A 16957-nucleotide genomic window follows, 5' to 3' on the forward strand; every position below is an offset into this window, starting at 1 on the left:
AGATGTAACTGTCTAAATGGGAGGAATTCAGTTCAGGACACAGAATGTAAAAGCATGGATCTCCAGGATCACTGGGGTCCGAGTTCTACTTCTTGAGAAGACTACAGGCTCACAACAAAAGATGGCCTTGGGTGAAACCCGGACCTGAAGAAGGCTGTGCTGGTGATTTCCTACTGACTGGTGCAACACTGATCAGTGACTTAAGTACCATCCAAGCCATCCTCATCAGTGTTGATGTGGAACAAGAATGGGCCAACTGACAATGATTACAATATCAGTGCCAGCCTCACTGATGCTGAGGGTTTAAACAGTAAACCACCAGCACCAAGACCCAGGGTAGAAGGCACAACAGGAACTGGAGCCACCACCACAGAATGCAGAAGACAAGTTGATAAACAGGGAAACTCAGCAGCACTGTAGTAGTGATCTTGGATTCCTAAACAGGGATTGAGGATGCAGCTATTCTGGGTGATGCCAAGTTCCTCTAAAACTGGCAGCGAATGATCTGATGAAGGGAAACACGTTACCAAATTGGGGGGTGGGGGGTTTGAATCATGCTATCTTCTCTAGAAAGAGAGAAACAGATGAGATTAGACCCACTGTAACTTCAGCATGCAAAAGGGCCGTCCATCACTTTGCCATTAGGTAGGTTTACCTTAACAGTGTGGTGTGACAACACTTAATCTCACTGACACGGAGAACAAAACAGAGTGGGTGAAGGAAGGCCTGGTGAAGAAATTGTCAGTTAAAGTAGTCTCAAACAAAATATAACAGTACTACCAACACCACAGAACACTAGGCAAAAAATTTAGTCCCTGCCCTCAATATTCATCATGGGCACACCTGAAGAGGAGGAAGGCTCCTTATCCCCTCTCCTACGCTTTTTTAGTGGAACCCCAGAAAAGGAATGGACTGGAAACAGCACCTGCCTATACTAAGGACTTGCTTTGGGTTTTTGAAAGGTTTCTTTGGAAGAGGAAGGGGCCTCCTCTTCCTAATGGCTAAGCAAATGGCCTTTACATATAAGTTTATTCTTATAATCCCCCCAAGTCCTTTTGTAAAACATGTCAAATCTCCCAAGAACTGCAGAAAAAGTGTTGAGCCCCTTTGTAAACTAAGAATAAGGTGCGTCAGTTCTGTAGTGGGATTTTATGCCTGCTCCAATTTGACAAATCACATCTATAACTTATAAAAATGTCCAGTGCAATCACCTTACATACTCCCAGTCTCATTTTTTTCTCTACCCATCTCCTCACATTTCTGCAGCCTGTTCCAGTTTTCACTCTCATATGCCACCACTTCTGTTTTCCCAAAATCAGATCACCAGTATTCCCTCTTCTCACTTCCACACTAAATCTCTCTTGCAACATCTTAGTTTGTATGCTCTCACCTTCCAACGAAATCCCTTCACTCTCTGTAAATAAAAGGAAACAAATATATACTTCATTTCTACAGATTATTCCTTATATTCACTGCCCCTTAATACTTCTACAAAGCCCATTTTAATTGCCTTACTTACCCCTTACACTTTAATAAAAACTACTTCTCATTACATTTTATACCAACGTTTGTTCATGTACTGATTTACTCCTATATCCTAGTTACCCACCATACAGGAAACATTTTACTTAAAAGAGTTTTACATCTCTGCACACTGTCGCCTCATAGCAAGACGTTGTCCCGTTCGATTCTCAGAGAGTCTTCTGTGTGGAGGCATACGTGAATGGGGCGTGCCTTCGTTGAAGGTTGTGCGTCAGGGCTGGTAACCCGGTACATAAAAATCCACTGCCAATCATTAGCGGACCGGAGTTCCGCTGTGGCGACCCCTAACCGGGAAAAGCCGAAAGATACAAACACTTAAAGTTGATGTAGGCTTACTGAATTAATTTCCCCAGCTTCACTCGTCTTTGTCTACAGCTCCTAAGACTTAATTTTATGGGCTTCTGATTTTTACGACAGTTTATGCTACACAAACACCCACTTTACATATAATGGAGTTCTGTTCCCATCAATGACAGCATGTGGCTGCCAGACTATGGAGCACTTTGCATTCATTTGGTTTATTCAACTAATATTTGAAAATAATTTCTCCTCAAGCAAGGACTCTTTGGTGGTAATGGCTGGACTGGTGGTTTGCAAAATGAAGAAGCAATTCTCTTTGTGTCTGGCATATTCCTGTCATTTTTGTCAGATGCCAGCTGTGGATTTATTTTCCTTTTATCAGGATGTTTTGAATAATATACTGCTTTGAAGGGAAAGGATGAAGAGCGTTCCTATGTTGTGACTTTGTTGCTCGCAGTGCCAGCACTATCAACACTTGGAATGACCGAAACAACACAGCTGGTGTGGCTCTCAATGGGAAGGGACTGCTGTTTGTACTACTGTGTCGAGACGTTTTATGTTGCTAATATTAAGACACGTACTGTTTGTAGAGGATGTTTTTGGACTTACTGAAGTCTGTAAATTGTTTAGATGCCTCACGCCTTTCTTGGGTTCAAAAGACATCATTAATCCAGGCCGGGGAGCCATAGACTATTCGCATCTTGGTTTTTATAAGTGCTATGTATATTTCTGTCATCTTTTAAAGATAATGTCCAGGGGTTATTCTAGTTAAAGGTAGCATTAAATAGCAATAATATAATAGTAACTGCTGCTGTAACACTGTTTTCCAGCTTGGTGAAATTTTTTTAATATGTAACATCTGACATACATTTGTTGTTGTTAACTTTGGACTGTAAAATTATATAACATTGTCTGAACTTTTTTTGTTCTTGTTTGGGAAAGTGCTTAGCAATATGCACTAAAATAAACTTGAACTTGTAAAACGTTGCCAGTGTCATATACCTGCACTGTAAACGTGCTTCTGTCCATTCGACAGTCTCAGTAAGTTAATACTGTAGCTTGATTTTCATCTACTGTGTTCCTACACTATGATGGCACAAATTCTTACAAATAAAAAGTGTTTCTAGTAATCCATTTGCAAAATATCCGCTCACTTTCTGCTGAAATGCGACCACAATCTCTGCAGTAGAGTTAATCTTGTTCTAAAGATTCTGCTATAAATCCCCAAATACAAAGTTGTCTACTGCAGTCTGCATCTTTGGAGAGTACACATACCAAATCCTGCTAGATCCATGAGCAACTACCTTTACAGACTTTGCATTAATTCTTACGTCCCTTTATTTACACTTGCATGTCTTGTTTTCCTGATAGATCCATGTGCAACTACCTTTATAGACTTTGCATTAATTCTTACGTTCCTTTATTTACACTTGCATGTCTTGTTTTCCTGATAGATCTATGTGCAACTACCTTTATAGACTTTGCATTAATTCTTACATTCCTTTATTTACACTTGCATGTTTTGTTTTAGGTCATTATGTGAAGTTGTAGTGTAACTATTTCAATCTAGTCATTGCTATACATGTCTGGAAATACCTCCTCTGTGGGTCTCTGACTGCAGATTCTCATTGTACTAATTACATGTCATGCTCTCTATAAAACTCCACTAATTTTGATCATTTCATGCATCTGATTCGTGCAGATTTCTCACATTAAACTATTCACAGCAGTACAGACTGTGCTACATTATGAACAAAATACATTTTTACTGTAAACTTCTGAAGAGTAGCTGTATGTTTGACACTTCACATGCACATCTGTGGAGTGGGGTGTCATTAACTTTCACACCAAGACAAAATGCAGACTTCTTTAAACTGTAGACTCTCTGAAGTGCTATCTAGTGTAAACACCGTGATTCTGACATTATGGAGTTACCAGACAATAAAAACCTCAGTAGTACTTACTTTCCTCTGCAGCGGCTTTTGAAGGGATCTCCCCGGCGTGGGTTAGAATGATATTGGCAGCAGCCAGGCAGTGCCGAGCTTCCATGTAGCATTGCTGGAAAACAGTAAATTGTTTGAATGGAAATTAACATGCACAATGAATGCTGTATTTATTCACATTTGTTAACTTGAAGCAGTGTAACTGGGCCAGGTACTTTTCACAGTGGAAGTTCAGGAAGAAAACCAACAAAATATATACAAAATGTTAAGTGCAATAAACTAAACTAGTACAAATCAAGCAAAGATACATCTGATCAGTTTAATCTTGGTTACTAACACACTGCAGAGCAAAGAGAGGCCACATATAAATACATGAAGCAGAAAACCTTTGGGCAGACTATCCATAGTTACCTAGCAAAGAGAAAAATAGAAAGCTGGTAGTACAGAAATACTTAAAAGGAGGAAAAAGAGTGGATTAGGAGTGAGGAAAACAGAGGCAAGGTGAAAAAGGAGCAATAGAGATACTCTGGGAAGCTGCAATAAAACAGGGGTTTATAGTCAAGGATACGAGTAATAATTATTGAAGAAGTTCTGTTGTGCAGTTTGAAGGGGTATATGCCAGAGCAGAACACTGGCCATTTCCTTTTATAAATTAGCTGATGCTTAAGTTTTATTGGGAAGGTTTTGGTGTTAACTCTGTGCACAACTCCAGAGGGATGGTGTTTCACAGTTTTTCTACCAGTGTACAGTAAAGTTGCTACAATGATGGATGGCTCTGTGGTTAATTGATGTTGACTGAGATCGCAGCAGTCCTCGAGGAGTGTTTTGTTATACAAGATGTCTGATGAGAGGGCATCTGTCAAGTTATACTATGCTTTATAAATAAATGCAAAGCTTTGATATGCAGATTCATAATAAAGTGCCTCAAGGCAGTCCTGGAACACATTCAGTCAAGGAAATATCAGCTGGGTACAACACAAAGTAATTTTTATAACTAAGTATTACACAACAAATTGAACTGTACATGTTCAGCTAATTAAATTAACATAAAAGTTACAGCAGTTATGATGGACTTAGAAACCTGTTACCACTACATATCCCTTATTAATACAATCTACTCAAATAATGATACTTCCTTTGTTACTTACTGCATGTGGACCACACAGCTCCCTCACATCCTTCAAGTAAAAGGTCAGTCCAAAATCCATACAGCTGCATTTCTATACAACTGCCTAAAATCTGAATGGTGTAATGGTTAAGGTGTATACCTTACAGACACAAGATATACGGTTTGAATCTCATGTGGGGTATTTGGCTAGGCTTAAAATGACAAAGAAGGGCAGTTAGCCTAGTACAAATCTATGAACCTATGAAATTCATATTTTTACCCATGTCCCCCCCCGATCAATAAATCAGGACATTCCCAGCACTTCCCCTTATCTCTAAGGAGCAAGTCATCACTGCCCTCTCAAAGCAAAAAATACAGCCTGTATGGGACCAGATAACATCCCAGGCTGCAACCTACATGAACTCAGAGAGGAACTTGTAGCACCATTAGATACCCTATTCAACCAATGTCTGAGGACCGGCTTCGTCCCAGCCAAGGGGAGAACAGCCACGGTCATCCCTTTGCACAAAGGTGGAGGGGCTCACCAATCCAGGAAATTACAGACCCAGCCTAACTAGCCTGATCTGCAAGGCCATGGAATTGATTATCAAGGACCTCATTAACAAGGAAATTGGCAACCTCCAAAAACTCAATCCCACAGAGTTTGGTTTCATCAAGGGTAGGGCATGCCTGTTAAATTTGGTCAACTTCTTTGAGACAGTCACCAAAGCCATGGATCAGGGGAAGACAGTGCACACCGCCTACCTTGACCTGGCCAAAGCCTTTGATACTATTCCCCCACTCGGGTACAATAGATAAACTCTCTCAACTAAGCATCAATCTGTATGTGACCAGATGGATAGCAAACTGGCTCACTGATAGAACCCATGTAGTCAAAATGGGTAAGCCATCTCAAGCAGTAGACCCGTAACAAGTGGTGTACCCCAGGGGTCAGTCTTGGGGCCTCTGTCTGGAAGGTGCAGGCCAAAGCCAGTGGGCTATGGTTGACCAAGTTTGCAAATGACTTCAAGCTGGGTGCTGTCATCAATTCCCCTAGTGATGTGAACATCCTCCGAGAGGGTCTCACCCAGACAAATGACAGGTGCCAGAAACATGACCTCAAACTGAATGCCAAAAAATGCATCATCATCCCCTTTGGGAAGAGTGACGTCCCCACAAATTATCACAACAACAAGGTCCTAAGCAAGCAATCAGTCGTGAGGGACTTGAGCACCCAAGGCTGATAGCAAACTGACTTTTGACCACCATATTGCTTCCGTCGAATGGAAAGCTTTCTACATGGCCAACCTCATTAGTAAGGGACAAGGAGGTCATAACATCCCTGTATTCTTCACTTATAAGACCCATTATTTAGTACAATGACCCTTTCAGCATGCATCTCACAAAGCACATGCAGCAGCTTGAGACACCACAGAGGTTCCTCACTAGGAGAATCCAGGGCCTCAAACATCTACCCTACACAGATAGGCTAAAAACCCTGTCCCTCTACTCAGTCTCATACAGACTCTTCAGAAGTGACCTCTGTCTGGCATACAAAGAAATCTCAGACCCCACATAGATGGGACTGCTGCATATCTGCAAGTCAAGCTCCACTCAAGTAACCTGCACAACGCAACCTCAAACTGATCTGTGACACCAACAGGACATGTTGGTGGGACAGATTTATGTCCCAGAGACTCCACCCTTCTGTGGAACAGGCTCCCTTCTCCACGTCAACCAGAGTGCCTCATTAACCCTTTTTAAGCACGATCTGGATAACTGGATAGGGAACAGAAAACACCTCCCTAGGATTCCACCTGTGTGCCTACTGGTCAGGGTCACTGGGTGCTGACTTGTTAGAACATGGGCTAAAGTCTTGGCTCAGCTTGTAAGGGCTTCAGACCCAATAGTCTAGTAACTTCCTATGATCCTATGAACTCCATAAACCCCATTCTAATAGTTCAACAAAACAAATGAACAGTAAAGTCACCAAGAACTAACCATTTTTATAAACAAAATTTCCATTCACTTGCTGTTAATAAAGCAAAAACTGTAAATGAACATTGCCCTAAGTCTTAAATGAACTAGAAAGGTAGGTCTTTCTGCACTTCTGTGCACCAACTACACCTCAATACACTTCCAAAAGACACCAAGTTCACAGGTACACCTCAATACGCTTCTCAGAGATACTTTGTTCACAGGAACACCGCAATACGCTTACCAGAGATACTAGGTTCACAGGTACACCAATACACTTCCAAGAGATACTATGTTCACAGGTCCATACTAGGCTATTGATTTGGTAGATCTGCAGTCTAGCCTCAAGATCCCAATCGGTCAACTGGAAAGTTAAAAGAAGCAATAGCAACCCCTTACAAATGGAATTAATACACAATACAGTTTCCAGGCAAACACAACACTTACTGCTATTTTTTAAAGAACGTATGCAAACATGCTGTGCCCAAATGATAAATTACACAAATGCAGAATCATCTTTCCATGACTTTCAGAATTCATACAGCCTGCATTTGATCTTGGGTCAGCATCCCAAAGTACAGTTTTGTACCTACCATAAATGTAGATGTTCGAATATCCACATTGCTGCAGTCCTAACACTTGGGTAGTCCGCTGTCCCTCGATCGGCCCGAATATCAGAGTATAAGGCTGACGTCGGTCAAGGCGCATTTGACTGACATCAGAACGTCAGGGTACAAATGCGCATGACCGACGTCATATCCTCAGTCTTTTCTTGCCCCAGATGTCAGAAGACCCTAAAAAGAAAGGTCAAAACCCATAGACAACAACTAAACAACCAACCAGCCTAACACCAAAAATATGTACAATATATACAATATATACAATATATACAATATACACAATATACCTCAGATGGATAACCCAACCCACACAACCACCTCAAACTACAGAGGGGAAGGAGGGAGGGTAAATTGGACTGCAGCAATGTGGATCTTCGAACATCTACATTTATGGTAGGTACAAAACTGTACTATGTTCTTCATCTCACATTGCTGCAGTCCTAACACTTGGGTAGAATCCCAAAGCAGAGGTAAGGGAGGATGGCTAAACTATAATGAAGCAGGAGCTGCCAAAATGCCCTGCAACACAGCAGTGGCAAAACCAGCCCTGGATTTAGAGTACAGTGGAAGGTGGTAATGCCTAGAGAAGGTATGCACTGAACTCCAAGTGGCTGCCTCCAAAATATCCTTAGTAGCCACCCCCCTCAAAAAGCTGTTGAAGTGGCAGTAGCCCTAGTGGAATGAGGCCTAATCCCAGCTGGAATCTCTTTGCCATGATGGGAATAACAGAAAGCAATGCAAAATCCAATCCACTTAGAAATAGTTTGTTTCGACACGGGCTTGCCCTGAGAGCACAAAGCAAAAGAAACTAATAACTGCTGAGATTGTCTGAACCCTTTAGTTCTGTCCAAATAATATCGCAGCTGCCTGTGTACATCTAAAGTGTGCAAAATCTTTTCCCCTTTAGTTTGGGGATTTGCATAAAAAGTAGGCAAATGAATAGTTTGGTTTAAAGCCACACTAGAAACCACTTTAGGCATAAAGGAAGGATTAGTACATAAAGATACCCTATCCTTATGGAAAATTAAGAAAGGCTCAACTGCCATAAGGGCCTGCAATTCAGAAACCCTTCTTGCAGAGGTAATGGCCAACAAAAAAGCAGTCTTCCATGACAAATATTTCAACTCAGCAGTAGCTGCAGGCTCAAAAGTTTGTAGAGTGAGTTTCTCCAACACAAAATTGAGATCCCAAGCAGGAGTAGGAGCCCTTCGTGAGGGTCTTATTTTCTTTGCCCCTCTAAGAAATTGCTTGAACAAAGGATGAGAAAACAATGGTGGGTCACAATCATAGTGAGCTGAAATTGCTGCAGCATGAATCTTAATAGAAGAGAAGGACAAACCTTTGTCCAATAACTCAGTAAGATATTGAAGAGCCACACTTAAATCAGGCTCAGAAACATCCAAATCCTTAGCTGCACTCCAAAATAAAAATCTCTTCTATTTATCTGCGTACACTTTCCTTGTACTAGGCCTTCTAGCTTCCAAAATCACATTCAAAACTTGTTGTGGAAGTTGAGACCCTCTATGGTTTAAAACAGAATATGCCATGCTGTTAGGTGAAGAGAGTGAAGTTTGACATTGAGCAAATGACTGTCCTCCTGGGACAACAGATGTGGAATCAAAGGCAAAGGCCATGGAGGCTTCTGTACTAGACTTCTCAGTAATGGGTACCAATGCTGTCGAGGCCAATCTGGAGCTATCAAAATCATCCTTGGCTTGTCCTGTCTGACCTTTAGAAGTACCTTTGGGAGGAGAGGCAGAGGTGGAAAGGCATACACATGAAGATTTTTCCAACTGAAAGAAAGAGCATCCACTTTCCAAGCTGTGGGATGAAACCGCTTTGTGCAAAACTTTGGCAGCTGGTGGTTTAGTGGAGAAGCGAACAGATCTATGTCTGGAGTTCACCAGGACACTGTCAATTTCTGAAATACATGAAGATCCAGTTTCCACTCGTGGGGATCCATGATTTGTCTGCTTAACACATCTGCTAAGGAGTTCTGTGCTCCGGCAGAAACCTTGCCTGAAGACTTAGTTGTAAACTGAGAGCAGTCTCCCACAAAATCATTGCTTGCCTGCATAGAGGATAAGAATGTGTGCCCCCTTGCTTGTTGATGTACCACATGACAGTTGTGTTGTCTGTTAGAATCAACACCTGCCCTGGAAGAAGTAAATCCTTGAAAGCTATTAATGCAAACTGGACTGCTAACATCTCCTTCATGTTGATATGTAGATGTTGTAGTCTGGCAGGCCACTTGTCTTGTATCCACTTTCCATTTAGATGTGCTCCCAAGCTTTGTCTGAGGCATCTGTCGTTAAAATCTGACTCGCCTCTGGCCGGGTCACAGAGAGTCCCTTGTTTAGGTGACATTCCTGAGCCCACCACAAAATTCCTTTTGAATGCAAGGTATTATTTGAATGACAGTGTCCAGATCCTGGCAGTGCTGTGTCCATACATTTTTGAGATACCATTGTAGCTTCCTCATATGCAGTTTGGCATTGGGAAGCACCAGAATACAAGATGCCATGAACCCTAAGGCTTGAAGGACTGTCCTTGCAGTCAGCCCGGACTGATGAGATAGTTGATGGAAGTAAAGGGATAGACTCTTTTGTTTGTCCGGGGTTAAAAAGGCCATCTGGGATGCTGTATTCAGTCTCACACCCAGAAAGCACATGTCCTGAGAGGGTACTAGACTGGACTTTACTTCGTTCACATAATACCCCAGGCATCTTAGCACTGCTATCACACTGCTATCACATATTCCAAATGTTGAAGAAGCTCTTCCCTTCCTTGAGCCAGAATCAGGCAGTCGTCCAAATAAGGATAGATCTGTATTCCTTTTAGCCTGAAGAAAGCTATCACTGGAGCCAGAACTTTCGTGAACACTCTGGGCGCAGTAGATAAGCCAAAGGGCAATGCAGAGAACTGATAGTGAGAAGTCCCAGCTCGAAAACGCAGATACTTCCTGCAACTTAGTCTGATAGGAACATGAAGGTAAGCCTCCTTGAGATCCAAAGTTACCATCCAATGATCTTTGCCCAGCAGAGGTAAAAGCTGCTGCAACGTCAACATTTTGAACTTGGGAATGTCCAGATAAGTGTTGAGGATAGATAAATCCAAAATTGGTCTCCACGTGTTCCCCTTCTTTGGTACAAGGAACAGGCGAGAATAAAATCCTAGGCCCCTTTCTGGCATAGGAACTGGCTGTATGGCCCCTATTTGGAGTAACTGAGAAATTTGCTTGTGAGCCTCTATTCTTTGTTGAGGAGGAATGTCTGGCATGCCTTTGAAAGGAGGCAAGGTATGGAAATAAAACCTGTAACCGTGATGTATGATATCCAGTACCCATCTGTCTTGGGTGATCAAACTCCAATTTTCTTTGAAAAGTGCCAATCTTCCTCCCAAAGGTGCTGCCAGGCGAAAGGGTTCTGGCAGCTGAAAAGGCAGGTCATTGGGTCTGTTTACGAAATGACTGACCCCTGCCCTCACCCGAAGACTGTGCAGGAGAACTCCTTGCGCTTCTTTGAGGAAGCCGGCGTCGGAGCATCCGACGGCATATTGTAATTGCACCGCTTCCCAAAGACCAACCTGGCACAATCCAACCTTCGCTTTATAGTGCGTTTATTGAACCTAGCACAAAAGCGACACCCAACAACGTCGTGCTCAGGTCCCAAACAAGGTATACACAAATTATGGTAATCCCTATGCGGTATCTGTTTCCCACAAGAAATACAGTTATTTACTTTTTCTGACATCCGGTAAACCACCGAGGCAAGAAAAAACCAAAATATTCCCCAACGAGGTACTTAACCAACTCTGACTTCGGTCTGAAACTCCGAATTCGAAATATTTCAGAACGCCGAACGGCACTTGCAACACTGCTTCTGCATCGGACCATGCGGCAAAAAAGACTGAGGATATGACGTCGGTCATGCGCATTTGTAACCTGACGTTCTGATGTCAGTCAAATGCGCCTTGACCGACGTCAGCCTTATACTCTGATATTCGGGCCGACCGAGGGACAGCGGACTACCCAAGTGTTAGGACTGCAGCAATGTGAGATGAAGAACATCATGTCATGGTAAAGGAATGAGCTTCACTACCACGGAACCAGTCTGGTCTCCCAAGCATGTTCTATTTGTACTAACAGGAAGGAAAGAAAACATAAGGCATTAGTCAGAGAAGATTTAATACATCAACCTCTCTCCCCTACCCAGCCAGCTAGATACAAATTCAAAAAGAACCCCCCCCCACACACACACACACACACACACTCTGAGGCAAAGTGAAAAAGGTGGGACAACTTCTTTACCAAAACTTTTGGATATGACTTCACACCAAAAAACATTTTTGATACAAGGACTTCTGGAGCAAGACTAACCAACAGAACTCCAAACCACTAAAAAAAGAGCCAAATAAAGAACTGCAGTGGGACATACAGGACAAAGTGATTTCCACCGTTTGTGTTAGGTAAAGACTTCAACCATTATACCAACCCCTCTCCCTAATCTAGAATTCAGACGCTCTGGCAAGTGGCCCTGTCTCAAGAATACAGTTCAGATTATAGCAATCTGTAGTCTCAGCACAGCTGGTCTGCTTGGCGTACATTCATGAAACATGCTTTGGGAGTAGTAATATCCTTAGTGGAATGCCTCTTAGTCACATCAAGGAGATGCCCACTGATTTCCTGATGATGGAAAATAATGCTGCTAGTCAACAAGTTTTGAGGATCTAGTTAGCTACTGGCTTCCCTTCTATACCTACAGTAAAAATGAACTGAAAACAGATTCAGATGTCTTATGGACACATTTCTCCCTAACTGGGCAGCAAAGGAAATGTGTGCAAGCATGTAACTTGTGGAACACCCATTCCTCCAGCACAACTTACAGACCACTACACCTCCATGGAAACAGAAAAGTGAAAGTTATGTACTCACCATAGCGGAAATAGAAAAGTGAAAATTATGTACTCACCATAGCGGAAATAGAAAAGTGAAAATGATGTACTCACCATAGCGGAAATAGAAAAGTGAAAATTATGTACTCACCATAGCGGAAACAAAGGTAAAAATTATGTACTCACCATAGCGGAAACAGAAAAGTGAAAATTATGTACTCACCATAGTGGAAATAGAAAAGTGAAAGTTATGTACTCACCATAGCGTTCCATCTTTGTTGCCATTTTCAATCTTCCTCAACTGGTGGTTTTCGGATCCAATACTCGTAACTGACTCAGCTGCTTATGCCAGAGTGTAGGATCCTAGAACTGTCGTGCTCCTCCCTTTACCCATAATACTCCATCAACCTACCATATGTCAGACACAACAGGACAGTGGCAGATCATAAAAAGATGGAAGCTGGAGTTAAAACAAAGAACAGAGGTTCCTACAATACTCTTCAATTTCTCCAGAAGGAATTAAAGGATGCAGCAAGAGGATGGGGAGTTGTATGAAAATGGACAATACAGACTGACCTTTATGGTGAATACATAACTTTTTAATCTTATGTTTTTTCATTCATTCCTCAACTGATGGGACAGAGTCCCCAGCGACCTGAATCCCAGGAGGACTCTAAGGAAAGATATTCCAGAGCACCACTTAGCCAAAGGCTGCTCTTCCTCTAGAGACCAGATCCAGTTTGTAATGAGCAATAAAGGTATGAGGATTAGCCCAAGTTGCAGCTGCATAAATATCATCCAAGGAAGTTCTAGATCAAAAGGCTGAAGAAGTCACCATAGACCTTGTGGTATGGTTATTGGAGGCTTTGATAAAGACAAACCCACTTTCTCATAGACAAAGTGATTCAACTGGTTAATCATTTAGCCAAAGTAACTTTAGATACGGGATTGCTTAAGCTGGTAGTGGAGAAGGAAACAAAACAATTTTTCAGATTTTCTTAAGTTCTTGGTTCTGTGAAGGTAGAAGCGCAGTTGTCTGTGCACATCCAAAAGGTGCAACTTGTACTCGTCTTTGTTTGACAAGTTTGGAAAGAAAAATGGGAGATTAATGACCTGATTAATATTTGACTCAGAAGATAACTTTGGTAGAAAGGATGGATTATTTCGCAATGACACCCTGTCCTAGTGAAAAACTAAATAAGGAGGTTTCAAAGACAGAGACTGGAGTTCAGGTACACTTTTGGTGTTCAGTTACACTTTTGGTGGATTTAACAGCCATTACGAATATAAGTTCATAGGTGGTTACTGGGCTATTGACCCGAAGGTCTTTATAAGCCTAGCCGTGTGTACCCAATATAATACTAGAGAAACCCAATATAAAGGATCTTGCCTAAACTCCAGATCTTAGTTAGCAATGACTGCCCATATCTAGAAGGGTCACAGGTGAAATCCCTGGCAGGAATTTATGGTTTCCCATCCAGGCTATGCCTAAATAGGGTCATAGAGGGGCTTTGTTTGATATGAATTGGTAGCCTATTCCACAGGAGTGACAACCTCTGACAGACATATATGTCTGTCCAGCAGGTCCCATTTATGTTGCAGGCCAGGTTCAGCTCCCTGGAGTGAGTGACCCTTGTCCCATTTGACTTGCGGAGGGAACATTTCCATTAGGTCTGGATCCAACTTTGCTCTGTAGGCCAGGCACAAGTCTCCTCTAGCTAATCTGTACGCTACCGGCTACAGTGACAGTGACTTCAGTCTGTCAGTGTATGACATGTGCTGGAGACCCTGAATTTTCTTTGTTAGAAATCTTTGAGGTCTCTCAAGTTGCTAAAGGTGCCTGGTAAGGTACATACCAAAGGGAGCATTGCACTCAATTATTGGCTTGATGAAGGTTGAATACAGGGGTGTTATGACCGCTTTCGCTCTTGATGCAATGTCTTTGCTAACTAGGTGTGCGACGTACAATGCCTTCCTTACCACAGCAGATACATGGAGGTCAAAGTTTAGGCTACAGTCAACTTGCGTTCCCAAGTCTCTCACTACTGAGTTGTCACTTAAGGTATTATCATTTATTTGACAGTCGGCAAGGATAATATTTTTACCAAAGGGGATGATAATGCATTTTCTAGCACTGAAAAGAGTCCATGGCTTTGGCACCAATCAATGGTTTGTGTAAGTCCACCTTGAAATATATTGACATTGGTTGGGGATTCAATGATTGCAAAACCACACGAACTAGAATTAAGAAACCGAATAACACAGAGCCAAAGCTTGACTGCAAAAACTTTTACTGGTGCTTCCTGGTACCTTGGCCACTTCAATGACTGCACCTAATTTGCAGTTGTCAGGAAACTTAGTCAGTCACAGCCCCTTTGTTTTAGCCTGAACTTCTGAGAAGCATATTCCAAACAATAGGGGGCCCAAGTCCCCCAAGATAAAAATTTATGGTCAGCTTCGGCCGAAGATTCAAAGTGAGGTTGAATAAAGGCCTGAAGTGCAACATTTAAATCCTAAGGAGGTGTAGGGTCTTTTAATGGGGGTCCAAGTAGAAAATCTCCTCTTCTTGCACGCTTGAGTCAATTTGACTGGCATGGATAATGGTTGCTGAAGAATGGACCATTGAGTTGACAAGAGTCCGCCAAAGGATTCTCATATGAAACCTGGCCAGCGGGACAGAGGCGATTGCTGCTGTTGCCATGAAACCCAAGGCTTGATCTATCAATCTGGTTGGAAGGGAAGAATTTTGAATTACTTTCTTGACCTGGAATTGTAAATCTTTTCGAGACAATGGGAAAGAAGCTATCTGAGTGGCTGTTTTCAAATAAGCTCAGATGAAATACAGACACTGAGTTAGTGTGAGTTGGGATTTGTTGTAACTGATTGACATTCCCAGATGGGAGCACATATGGAGTAGGTTAGTACCTTGCTTGAAAGGGTTGATGCCTGGTTGAAGCAGTCAGGAACCAGTTTTTTTAGCTAAGGAAACACTAGGAATCACAGCAGTCTCAAGTGAGCTGCTACAACTGCCATACATTTGGTGAACACCCTGGGGGCTGTGTTCAGTCCAAAGGGCACTGCTCTGAACTGGTAATGACTGGCTCCCAGCTAGAAGCGTAGGTATCTTCTGGAGTGCCTGCTCATTTTGATGTGACAGTACGCATTCTGAAGATCTGTCAAGCACATCCAGTCATCCTTCTGCAGAAATGTCAGAATGGACTGAACCATGACCATCTGGAACTTTGTACACTGAACAAACTGGTTACAAGACTGGTCTCAAGTCCCCTTTTTTGGCACCAAGAAGATTAAGTTCCAGATCCTCTCTGGTCTTGGAGGATTCTTTTCTAGCAGCTTTTTGATTTTGAGAAAGTTGCTTCCCTCTGACTGGGTGGAACACTGGGGATTTTCTTTCAAACAGTTGGAAAGGGTTGGGAAAATGGTATGATATAACCTCTGGATATCATCCTCAGCACTCAATCTTTTGTAATATCTAGCCAGGCTCTCTGATGCAGGGATAAATGACCCCAAACTGCCTCCTGAGATGGAAAATTGGGCCTCCATTCAGGAACACTGATAGGGCCCATCTGAGAAATAATCTCTAGATCCCTAATTGTGTGAACTCCCTCTGCCACGAGGATGGCATCTTTCACTGGAGTTCCACCTCTGCCCCAAGGGAACTATATCCACATGACTCCTGGAAAACAAAAGTAAAAAGACACCAGTAGCTTCTCTTGCAGGTTGTTTTTCCTGAGGATCCTTAGGAAATGGAGTCTCTGCTGTCTCTTCTTGACTGCCTCCATGGTGTTTATGGACCAAGAGAGATCTTCTAATACATGTACACCTAGAAAATTGAAGGCAGGAACCCTTTCCACACAGTCTTCACTGACATATATTGGGTTGTGATCTTCGTTGTGCCTCTGGAAATCTATTATGACTTATTTTCTTTTGGTAGAGTTCAGGGCAAAGTTGTTCTTAGTACACCATGCAGCTAGTCTTTGAGCTTCATCTTTATATACTGTCTCGTATCCTCCTGAAACAAGTCCAACTACTGTGGTGTCATCTGCAAAATTAATGATTGTATTACCAGAATGAGAGGGGACACGGTCAAAGGTGCAAAGGGTATACAGAAGGAGGCTCACCACATAGCTTTGTGGGACACAATTGTTTAGCCTGAAAGTGGGAGTGTGTTACGGGCCTAACTCTAACCATCTGTGGATGGTTAGTCAAAATGTCTTTATTCTAACAGCAGGTAGGTTCTGAAAGTCCTAGGCCAGCAAGTTTAGTGGCCAGTTTATCCAGGATAACGGTGTTAAAGGCTGAACTAAAGTCTACAAAGAGCATCCTCACATAGCTCCCCTGCTGCTCAAGATGGCAAAGTGCAGTGTGTAAGACAGTGGGGATGGCATCTTCTGAAGACCTACTTGCCCTGTAAGCAAATTGACATGCATCTAAGATAACTGGGAGACTGCCGTTGATGTGTCGCAGAACCAGTTGTTCAAAACCCATCTTTATGATGAATGGATTAAGAGCCACTGAATGGTAGTCATTCAGACTACCAATGACAGGTTTCTTAG

At 42.4% G+C, this 16957-nt stretch overlaps 1 protein-coding gene across 1 annotated transcript in view; it reads right to left on the bottom strand.

Annotated features, from left to right (window-relative positions):
* LOC122788868 (kinesin family binding protein) overlaps window positions 1-16957 on the bottom strand; it is a 338092-nt gene that overhangs the window by 157502 nt on the left and 163633 nt on the right. The window contains exon 5 of the mRNA XM_044055773.1: window positions 3807-3900. Coding sequence (XP_043911708.1) covers window positions 3807-3900 — 94 coding nt within the window. The remainder of the gene's footprint in view (window positions 1-3806; window positions 3901-16957) is intronic.

The sequence above is a fragment of the Protopterus annectens genome, chromosome 14.part0 (assembly GCF_019279795.1).
Source record: "Protopterus annectens isolate FY-2018-M chromosome 14.part0, PAN1.0, whole genome shotgun sequence".
Classification (NCBI taxonomy): Eukaryota; Metazoa; Chordata; order Ceratodontiformes; family Protopteridae; genus Protopterus; species Protopterus annectens.